Source organism: Branchiostoma lanceolatum, chromosome 10 (assembly GCF_035083965.1).
Source record: "Branchiostoma lanceolatum isolate klBraLanc5 chromosome 10, klBraLanc5.hap2, whole genome shotgun sequence".
Classification (NCBI taxonomy): domain Eukaryota; kingdom Metazoa; phylum Chordata; class Leptocardii; order Amphioxiformes; family Branchiostomatidae; genus Branchiostoma; species Branchiostoma lanceolatum.
Genome location: NC_089731.1, coordinates 6,565,216 through 6,576,633, shown reverse-complemented (window position 1 = coordinate 6,576,633; position 11,418 = coordinate 6,565,216). Strand labels below are relative to the sequence as shown.

Here is an 11,418-nt window from a genome sequence, read left to right as displayed (position 1 = left end):
ACAACTTCAAAAGGCAAACTAAAACTTTTTGCTCCTGTAACTTTTATCCTTCTTTTTCTGGTTATGTTGAGGATGCAAGGGTCAACACTAAGCTAGCTAGGTAGTCACCCAGTCACTCTTTTGACTCATGATGTATTTTCGTTGGTTTTGATTCTTAACGGCGCGGTCACATTCTTCGTAGCCTGGTCGTAGGCTGTCGTACGATTTTGATGTTGTAGAATTTTCAAGTCGCAAGTGACAGAACAAACCACCGACAGGGATATATGAAAGGAAACCCAAGCAATGTTTGGGCGGGCCCGGATTTTGAAAGACATTTTATTTAGTTAGTTCTATACATGATTAGTTCAAACAACACTATCACAATGTATAGCAACGTCCATGATGCAAAAATACGAATTTGTTGTGATGTTAGAACTCACTGAAAATCATGGCCAGAGTTTTTGTAGGCTCGTGGAACTAAGGGGATCATCGTACGGCACGATTTTTTAAAATGCTCAAAGTATGACGTTGTTACGCAAATGTGCTAAACGATGTTAGTAAATGTCACTACCATAAAGATTTTAGCCTTTTTTTAATTTCCATTTTTTGGGCCCTAATATTGCTTTGGTTGCCTTTAAAGACAGCCCTTTCGGTAACAAGACATCTCAGTTGTGTGTGGCACATGCATGATTGCCTCAAGATCACTCGAAGCTTGCGATCGTACGACGACTGTACGACGAATATGACCAGGACCTTACCTATGCCCTCTGTCGTTCGGTACATCACACGGCGAGTCTTACAGTAAAAAGTCGTAAGGCACACCAGCGAGACGTACAGAAACCAACCCTACATCTGCTTGGCTTCTAACACATACATTTTGCGTGTGAAGTTGTGTCGGAACACGACAGGGAGAGAGGTGTTGGTGTATCGCACGACTCGAGGCTTACGGAAAAAGGTCTTACGACAAATGAGCGAGAGGACGTCCAGAAACCAACCCTACATCTGCTCGGAGCTTCTAACACATACATCTTGCATATGAAGTTGTGTGTGGGAACACGACAGGGAGAGAGGTGTTGGTACATTGCACGACGAGGCTTACGAAAAAAAGTCGTACGGCAAATGAACGAAAGGACGTCTGGATCCAAAAACCAACCCTACATCTTCTTTGAGCCACTAACACATACATTTTGCGTGTGAAGTTGTGTGGGAACACGACAAGGAGAGGTGTTGGTACATCGCACGACGAGGCTTACGGAAAAAAGTCTTACGACAAATGAACGAGACGTCCAGAAACCAACCCTACATCTACTCGGAGCTTCTAACACATACATTTTGCATGTGAAGTTGTGTGGGAACACGACAGGGAGAGATGTGTTGGTGTATCGCACGACTCGAGGCTTACGGAAAAAGGTCTTACGACAAATGAGCGAGAGGACGTCCAGAAACAAACCCTACATCTACTCGAAGCTTCTAACACATACGTACATCTTACATGTGAAGTTGTGTGGGAACACGACAAGGAGAGAGAGGTGTGCGTGGTTCCCGGCTGTCATCGCACCGCCGCCGATCTGAAGATGGAAACACTTGGCTCGAGGAACCCCGGTCACCCTCGGGCCTTACCGACAGGCCCACACACGCCGAGGAAGTGCCGCGGCCTTCTCGCATTCTCGACATTACTTAGGGTCTTCAGTGCTTCCAAGAGGATGTAGCGTCAACACGGGAAACAAAAAGACATATTTGTGGTGAGAGAGTGAGTGGGGAGGGGGCGGCTCAGAGCGTGTCCACTCGTAATCTCCAAGCAGACGTTGGAAGCGAAGATCGTAACGTTTTCTGACAGACTTGCAACCTTGTTGGCAGTGAGGAAGGGTTATGATTTTCCCTCTTGACATCAGCTTGGAGAAAGACACCCTGTCTTTGAAAGGACAGAGACCACTCTATGGGGGTAGGCAAAGTGGAGGTGCATAGTATGGGTTCGCACCGGCAAGACGAAAACTGAAAAGAAAATTATCGCTTTTAACACTGAATCTGTAATTTGTTTGATCCTTTTTTCCGTCACATACACAACCTTGATGTATTGTCCGTCTTTAGGTGGTTTTGGTGTTTTTAAGCTGGCGTGCCTTGTCAAACGACGTGGGATCGCTAAGTGGCGCTGCAGTTTGGTGTGCTTGTAAGTCCAGTTGATGAAGACTACACCATCCACATTGGTCCCCCTGGCACAAGCGGTATATCGGTAACGCAACACCGCTCCTTGGCCATCTAGATCAAATTCCGTGGATGAATGGACCGGTGTTCCATCCTAGGGTTTGTAAGGGATTGCATTCGTCATTTGGGATGGTGACGTCAAGCCAGCGGCCTCGTGTAAGCATCAAGAGTCAAACCTCTGCAGGTAAAAGAACCAAAAACACTTATCGAGAAGATATCCGGTGTGCTTGGCTAGAAACTCGAGAGGTAGCGGTGCACTACTGAAAAAGCAATATGCTTCACCTTCACCTTTGTTATCAAACTATCGTAACACAGTTCAGGTTAAGGTCCCAGCATGTTTGTGTATGTAAAATATAACTAGGTAGCATTATGGCGACATCATCGTTTGTAGCTGTACGGACTATTTAACAGAATAAAACCCCTTTCCAAGCCGTGACGCCTGGCATGTTGCCACCTTGCGTCTGAGATTAAGAGTGTATGTCTGTACTTCGGTGAAGGTTAGACAATGTATTTGTATTTGATCATAAACTATGAATCTATATGTAGATGAAGCAATGTTATTCAGTCCAATGGAAACAAAATTAAGAGAAAGACAAGACAAATATCAAAGAAAATCTTGGACAGTTCCGACTGCGTGTTTTTATGATTTCATAATTTAACACTTTCTACATTCGATATCATTCTACCGTATAAAACGATCTATCTGGTACATGGGTGACAGAGGGTACTCCAAGTTAATAGACTTTATCTTATCTTCTTGCAAGGGCCTAATGCTTATAAGAAAATGTAGCGATAGTCTCATAGCCTTTGTGGGACCGCAAGGGCGGTAGGTTGCTAACTTTGTGACTAGGCCACAGTAGTAGAAGGCGGAGCCCAACCCTCTCCTTCCACCGCCTTTTACCTCTCCAGCCGAAGTCAGGTACCCATTTTTACACCTGGTTGGAGTGAGCAATGTCGTGTGAAGTGCCTTTTCCAAGGGCACAAGGCATCGGTGACATGTCAGGAAATTCAAACTCAGGATCTCTGGGTTCTGGGCCAAACACACTTACCGTTACGTCACCACAACACATACTATCGATTATAAGATGTTTATATCAACATAGATTTTAAAAAAAACATGGTTATCACCGACAATATCTGGTGGGTTTTTCCCGGTACTGTTTGTGGACAGTTTCGTTGTGTGCGTCAGGAGTGGGCCTGTCGGTTACTTCACTGGGCATATAAGAATCACATTATACTAACATGATCGGCAGTAATGTGTACTCATAAGTCCTGATATGAAATTCCATATCATGGTATTCGATCATGACACTTACTGAGCAATATCGGGCCCTTTATGATGACTTGCCCTAATGACCAAACCAGGAGACAGTCTACACGTCTGTATTGTATATGTATATATCTTTATGTACATGTATATTCAGTCACTCTTCAGTGGACATATGCACTCCGCCTAACCCTATAGCTATATATAAACGCCTCCTATTGACTCTTGTTCCCAGTGCTTATTCCATACGCCTACAAGCCTCCAATATCAAGCAAAGAACTACAATTCATTCTTCAGTTTTTCGTTAGTTTGGTCTCCCTCAGGCTTCAGTAAGGTGTCCACCATTTCACGGGCCTCGTATCGAGACAGCTCGTCGTGCTGTTTGTCCAGCGTGTACCACATGGCGAGGACACACCGCCTGCCCTGCAGCACGGCCTGCACGCCGTGAGGGTTCTCCGGGCCCGAGGAAAACGCCACTAGCCTGCCGCACTTGGGCTGAACTGTCGCCTGGATGGGTAAGAAAGGAGAGAATTCATATTCTTGTTCTCTAATACGGAGTACAGCACTAGATGTGTACGTAATCTTCCCACACGCACACCTGTATTGGGACGTGTGTACGTTCACGACAAAAATAAGACCAAGTGAAAGCAAAATCTTACATTAGATGTTCGTAAGGAAGAGTACATATCAGAAACTGAAACGTTATTGACATTACTGCCAGCTGTATATTGACTAGCTGTATAGGCCTTGCAGTACATTGACGAGCACAATTAATGACTAAATATGCCATCTTAAGTAATAAGAAATATGTAAAAGAAAATTAAGAAACATTTCTGTAGAGAAAGATGTATAGGAGATAGCCACTATGAGCAAAACTTTCCAGTGTGTTGTATTAGTTGTGTTATTCCTATATTGGCACCGACTTACCTGTGCATTATGAGTCGCGTTGTGCGCAAAGAAGAACTCTCCTCCTTTAAAGTCGTCATTCAGAAACATGACAGCGCTGGAAATTTAACAGAAACACACAAGAAGTAAGTTATTATCATGTCTGGTATGATGTGTCAGTCGTGACAGGGCTCTTGGAAGAACAGCGATGGGATTCACAAACGGAGATCGAAATAAAAGAATAAATACAAACCTGTAGTGTCTTTGATCGAGTTCAGGCTGGTAGCTACAGGACCAGTCTATATAGGACAGTAGACACCTGTCTACATGCACCTTGTGGCTCGGGTCCACCTGGGGTCTTCCGCTTCCGGAGTCTGCCGAAATACAACAAAGCTGAACATGGCTGTGAAAAATAGTTAAACTACACACAACTAACACTGAAATAATTGGGACTTACTCACATTTCAGTGTTGATTAATACAGATGTACTTTCATGTTGGAATGGCTGTGTGATAAGTTGTGCTAGTTCAGGTGACCAAGATGGTGGCGTCCAGAAACATTCTATGTTCTTGACGTCCTTAGTTTGATCTCTTGGTACCTTTCTAAAAATCTATATGTGCTAGATATAAACTTTGATGTGCCAGTATTTATCATAACAGTTGTACATTTCATATCTCTTGCTAAATCGACCCTAGTGCTTTGTTGATTGATTTATCAACAGAAGTTGGAATTAAAATGATAAGATTCACAGTATTGTATAGTAAGTTACAAGCATACCAGTCACTGCCGTCCTACAGACGAGGTGCGTATACTCAAAGAACAGCTCCTGCTGCAGGCCGAAGTAGTCGTGCACGAACCGACGTGCCTTTTCACTCAGAGTGAGGAACTTGTCGGCAGAGTCAACCGAGACTACACCTTGCTGAGCGAGCTGGAAATGACACACATGGCTAATCATAAACATCCTGGCACTTCTGACTAATTGCTGACGTCACGTGTTTGTACGGTCACGTGCCCTAATCGACTGGTCATTCAAATCTGATAAAGGCTGAAATGGTATAGCCGAAAAGTTGGCGATACTTCTTTGTTGTATTGAAACATAGTTTATCTGTTTACTATGAGACATGTTTGTTTTGATAAAGCACACCTACAGTGAGCTTCCTTATCTTCGTGTCCTCGTCGTATATCCCAAACGTTCGCTAGACCTTTGCTAGAATTTTGAGTTTATTGCTACAAAACATCATAAACATGTCGGTTTTGTAATGGTGCCGTAGAATTCACCCTGTTCGGTTATTGTCAAACTATTCCTCTAGCGCCATAAGTAGTCTGGAGACTATTTCTACCCACCTTCGCAACTTGTATCACTTCCATTCCCTCAAACGACTCGTAGTCTGTGTAAACGAAGGGTCCATCCTCCCCGGGCATTACCCCGACCTGAAGTACACACACACGAGTTTGTTTTGTTTGTTGTATGACATACGCGGTAAACTGCCCCAAGTTATATAAAAAAAAAGAATAAACATTGACTTCTCTCGGGGAGAGGGTTGAGTTGGCTTGATCAACATCCTGATCAGTGTTCGTTTGTTCATGGCGTTCGTTCAGACCCCTTTAGTGCCTAGTGGCACAAAGGAAGCCAAGTTTTCTTGCTGTTTCGGTACAAGGGTATGTATTTCCACGGTGAGGGTTGCTATCCCTTTGTCTTCGTCCTCGAGGCACATCCTCGAACTTGGGGCCCCTTTTTACGTCCCTTCCGAAAGACAGTAACGTTACAGCTCCAACCTAGATGTCCAGACCCCGGGACTTGGACTGGAATCTCGAAGTTACCAACTGATTAGGACTGATACCCCCCCCCCCCCACCCACCAGACGTTTCTTTAAGATTTTTTAAAAGTACAGGTTGACCCTGTTACGTTCCATGTAGACACAGAGGTTGGCAACAATGTACGTTACTGCAAAACTACAGCATTTCCTATGTGTTCACCTGAGCCAAGTCGAGCATCATGTCGCACTCCCCCTGTGTAGCCAGCCCCTCTGCAAGTACTCGCTTCTCCCCTAACAGAGCCTCCGGTCCCATGGCAACCGTGACATCTGACACGACGTCACTTGGCGTCTGAGCTTAAGAAAATATAGTTTATTATATAAAATCAGCAACTGTACAAGTGGGAATGCTCTGGTATCTTGTTGATCTTCTGGTAACGACAGTTTGAAACGACAGTTTGAAATGTCTTGATAAAAAAAAGTGTAATAATGTACCTGTATTTGCAGCAGAGGCCAGCCACACGGCTATGTAGACCATCACGAGACAAACAGAACTCGTCATCTTCTGTACGTAAAACGCAAAGTGAAAAATTGCACTTCAATCTTAAAAAGTCTTATTCCGATGGCAAGCCACTTGCCAATTCCCCAGTCAGCTGGACCAGCATGCAAACATGACCCAAAATGACCTCTGATGCCCAGATATCCATGCGCAGGGTGAACGTTAGACCTAACAACTCACATGTTACACCAACTAAAACTAGAAAAACAGAATAAATTTTGACCAGCATGAAACGCCTACATGTTCATCCTAGTCCCAAATTGCACCAATATTTTCACCACGGGCCGCTGTACTGATCTGCGCGATCTGCGCGTGATTTTGTTTGTTTGTATTGCACGGTAAACTGCATCATGGCGCCGGTAACACACCAGATTTGTACTGAAGAGTGCAAGCTGCATATCCAGACAGATTTATTTGATCCACTCACACCGGGAAGGACCCCTTAAAATGAAATATTAAGAATATGAGAAAACTCAATTGTCAAATGCCTGTGGAGAACGAAGGGACTGTAGCTTGATAATCAAAATCCAGTCATATTCAAGAGTTGCCCATGATGCAACAGAAATTATGCAAACCCACCCCTAATCTGCTTCAGTGTCACTCTGCTCATAGAGAAATACTCTTGATATAAAATTCCGTGATCTGTGGAGAATTTTCCACTTACCTCGCTGGTTATATCCAAGTCTTTGATGATTTCATTCTGTGTTTTGGAGGCAGTTTAAAGGTCAAACATATACAGTATGTGACGGACGTCCTGTTACCAATATCAAACAAAAACTTGGCCAGTTCCAATGGTATTTACATTGTGTAATCGGTTCTTTTTTTCCACATTTTACATAATTCTATGTTTCAATCTATCCCGTACTGCCTGGTACATGGCATATGTGATATCCCCAGCTGATAGACACTTGGTATTGCCAGGGCATATCGCTCATAAAAAAGGGACCCTACTAGTTCATGATACTGTCTAGTTTTTAGGCCAAACGTAGGCGACACGTCACAGACATCCCGTCGTGTTTTTAAATCAACATACATTTATTAGGTCGTTATCGGCGACATTATCTAGTCTCTACCAGAGTAACCAGACTCACTACGCCTGCTAATGGAGATAATAATTTGCCAGGGAGTTTGGCTACCAAAGGAGTTGACTGGCTTTCGGAGGGGAAAATGTAACCCTACCGTGATACGTTGATGAAGGTTAGACATCCAGGTAATAAGATTCGCCAAAAATAATTACTCAAGCAACTGGATAAGATTTTGAAACAGTCAGACGTTTCAGACAGTATCCACTGACGAAAGACATTGGATACTGTCTGAAACGTCTGACTGTTTCAAAATCTTATCCAGTTGCTTGAGTAATTATTTTTGGCGTAACCCTACCGTGGACTGACTCTCCTGGCCAATTATTCCCCTTTTTGCCGAATTTTACAATCCGTACCCCCGTAGGAAGGCCTGGTGGAGGCTAGATATTATCTAGTTGTTAGATCCTGGTACTGTTTGTGGACAGTTTTACTAGCGTGTATGTCCGGAGTCACTGCACTGGGCGTATAAGAATCACATTATATGGACAAACACTTCGCAAGACGTCTTAATAAGTCATTTTCCATATATTTCTACATGCATGATATTTGTACTGATCATGGCGCTCACTGACTGATGTTGGTTTTGTTATGATGGCATGTTCATGTATCTACCGTAACCCTTCAGTGAGCCCATGGACTATTCCCCTGGCACGAAGGCCACGCCGGCTCGATTATATGGATGACATCCGTGAGCATATCAGTTTTCGTCCGTTTCCAAAACAAAGTTTGCGACCATACTGTAAATCGTACAAAGAAGCTGCAAATTGAGCAAGAAATCTCAATTGAGTAGAAGAGTGAAATGTTAACAAAGTAAAGTAAAAATGTACATTTTGTGATGACCGAATAGTACGAAATTAAAAAAAAACACAATGGTATATATTACGTGTGTGATTAATCTAATTTCAGTACAACAAAAGCCCTTTATAACCAACCTGGAACTGCATTGAGTAGTCTAAATGTACAAATGTGTACAATGTGAAGGTATTGGAAATGTTGGCACGGGAATTTTGAAACAAATAAAGCAGCTGTGTTTGGATGTACGTGTAACACATATTTGCTCATTGGGGTCATCTAGCGGATAATGAAAACTCTGCAGTATGTGGATCAGGTTTAACCACATAATGAATATCCCATTTCTTTTGGCTCCTCAATCACACGTACAGGGTCGTTCCCACGATTCTTAAAAGCTTCTGTCGTGCAAAGGCGATACAAATAGTGTGCCAAACGCACGAAGCCCTAACTTATGCTTGTAGTTTGTTATCAAAAACAGTTATGAAAAAAAATGGAAAGATTCTCAGTACCCCCCCCCCCCCCAATAGTTACGATCTTCTTCTGTATCTGGAATAACCGCCCCTCAGAGTAACACACCAGCTTCTGACCAGGAGTGGTTTAGGATATTTATTTGTTGAGATCCCCAAATTGTGATTAGTCTTGCCATTTGAACCGAACCTGGGTCGTTCCTCCTTGACGAGACAGGACGAGGCGATGGGCCCTGAAGAGTCAGAATCTAATTAAGACAAGTGTAATTACCCGAATGAAGGGTAATTAGGGGCCTGGTAATTTTGGCATAGGAGCGATGTTCTGATGACCAGTGGACGCCGGTGTGCAACATTAGTGCTGATGGGAGTCATTCCTAAGACACGGGTCGCTGAGCGCACTGCTGTCTCAGGGTCTAGGGATGGAAGGGCGAATTGGCGTAACAACATCTTATAATTCCGCCGGGTACACTAAGACAACCACATTAAACAAACGTATCAATGAGGCCTTCTCAAGAATATCTTGTCTGGATATTTCGACAAAGCTCTAACTAGCCGGCAAAGGTCTGTTACAAATAGAGCAGTTTTAGCAGTTAAAACATCACATTTCTATCTGGTAAAGATGTTCATTTTCACACGGAAACAACCTGCCTGGGGTTTATTCCACAAGTGTCTTAGAGATGAATTTCCTTAAGTACCGTGTGCGCCAGGAGTTTGTAACATCGCTTCATTACCTCCCTACAGTTTTATAGAGGATCATGTCGAGCAGTGACTGTATTTCCCGGAATCCTTTAATGGGAAGAGCGAGGAGGTCCGGCCAGCTGTGATGAAGGCAGCTCCGTGCAGCGGCACATCCACACATCGATCGTTCCTGGTTCTGACAGCTGGCTTCTTGTGCATCACGCTATGGACGGCATCTTTAACGTCTGTGGAGGTCTTGATGGTAGCAAAGACGTGCCGGGCAATGCGCCTGTTATATAACGTGCAGAGAAATACGTTTGTTATATAACTTTGGCATGGCCTCCTAGTACGAGGCTATCTTTTCTGTATGGCTCGTATACGTATGATGCTAGGACATCTTCTCAAGGCACGGTCTAAGTATGACTGATGGCTTATGTTAAAAGTAACTATGTGACAGTGTTCAACAGTACAAAAATAACCTATGGTAACAAAACAACCGTTGCCAAAACGCACCCAGTTGAGTCAACAACCTTCACATTCAACTTTAATCGATGGTAGAACTTAACTAAGCAGATACCACAAACCCCATGGTCTGCTGCTGCAAGTGTACAAGAGTCAAATCTGCCTGGCGAATGCTTTTGATTACGTATTCCTGGCAGGTCCACTACTAATCTTTATAGAGATGGCAGAACAGCAGTGATACATTCCGCAGCTCCGCTCCTGACAGCTTTACGCGCAGTTCGCTGACCGGGATTTGCCGAATTATGTCACTCGGTGAAAGTCAGCGGAGCAGTTGTGATTTTTACTTTCTTTTATGTCTTCGCTTCACTTGTAAATTAAAAAAGCTACAGGGGAAAATCAAGAAGAGTAAAATGCGTTTAATATCATTTACATAGCTTCAAGGATTTAGGCTAGTGTACGATTTGATACAAAACTAACGCTGCTAATACAAACCATATCGTTGTGATAGGCATCTCATCTATATCGGAATGATTCACCACCGTTATTACCAATAGCAGTTGTCCTGTTCGCTTTTAGTTGGTTTATATGAGATATTTACACTCCTATTTTCAATTCTTAATGAAAAGAAATAAAAAAGATAACCTCATCCATAGTAATGACAACAAAAAATTCAACCTCTTGATTTCTATGGTTACGAGTTATTCTGGTCATCCACAGTTTGAAACTTTAGTTCGTCATCACGTGTTGTATAGAACGGTTCAGCTTGAATGAGCGTTTTCACTCGCTTTTTAGATTTGCATTTCGATGGGCCGTAGCTCAAGCGTAAACGGGGATTTTTTATTTGTATATGTGGAAGATTTTGTGTATTCGTGTATTTATCTATTCTGCGAGCTATTCACACTTAAGTTAATAGAGGGTCAGAAGATGTCCCACGACACTTTCGCACAATGCAGATTCACTGAAATCCAAATACTAGTAGCTACGTCCGCCTCCATGTTGGCGTCCCTATGACGTCACTTGAAAACGCTCTACATGTATGTGATGCGATTGAAAGTCGCTCTTCTCGGGAAAAGGCACTAAGCGTCAGTGGAGTATGCAGGACATCCGAAAGCAGGGTGGAGTAACTTATGCCGACTTGTCCAATTCAAGCCGCATATTTGAAAACGTTATGGATATCGAGAACGAAGACTTTTAGTTTAGAAAGTTTGTCGAGGACATTCCATTCTGGTCCCAATCGTGAGCAATGTCGATCTCATTGATATAGAATCCACTGAACATACGGTTACATTAA

At 43.2% G+C, this 11,418-nt stretch overlaps 1 protein-coding gene across 1 annotated transcript; it reads right to left on the bottom strand.

Moving 5' to 3' along the window:
- Positions 1 to 3,255: 3,255 nt before the first annotated feature.
- LOC136443532 (prolyl 3-hydroxylase 1-like) lies at positions 3,256 to 7,376 on the bottom strand. Its single transcript, XM_066440812.1, has 8 exons — positions 7,311 to 7,376; positions 6,583 to 6,652; positions 6,311 to 6,444; positions 5,678 to 5,764; positions 5,111 to 5,261; positions 4,587 to 4,707; positions 4,376 to 4,451; positions 3,256 to 3,955 (listed from the first exon to the last, which is right to left on the bottom strand). The coding sequence occupies exons 2-8, from the start codon at positions 6,647 to 6,649 to the stop codon at positions 3,728 to 3,730; spliced, it is 864 nt and encodes a 287-aa protein (XP_066296909.1). The 5' UTR covers positions 6,650 to 6,652; positions 7,311 to 7,376; the 3' UTR covers positions 3,256 to 3,727.
- Between the last annotated feature and the right edge of the window lie 4,042 nt (positions 7,377 to 11,418).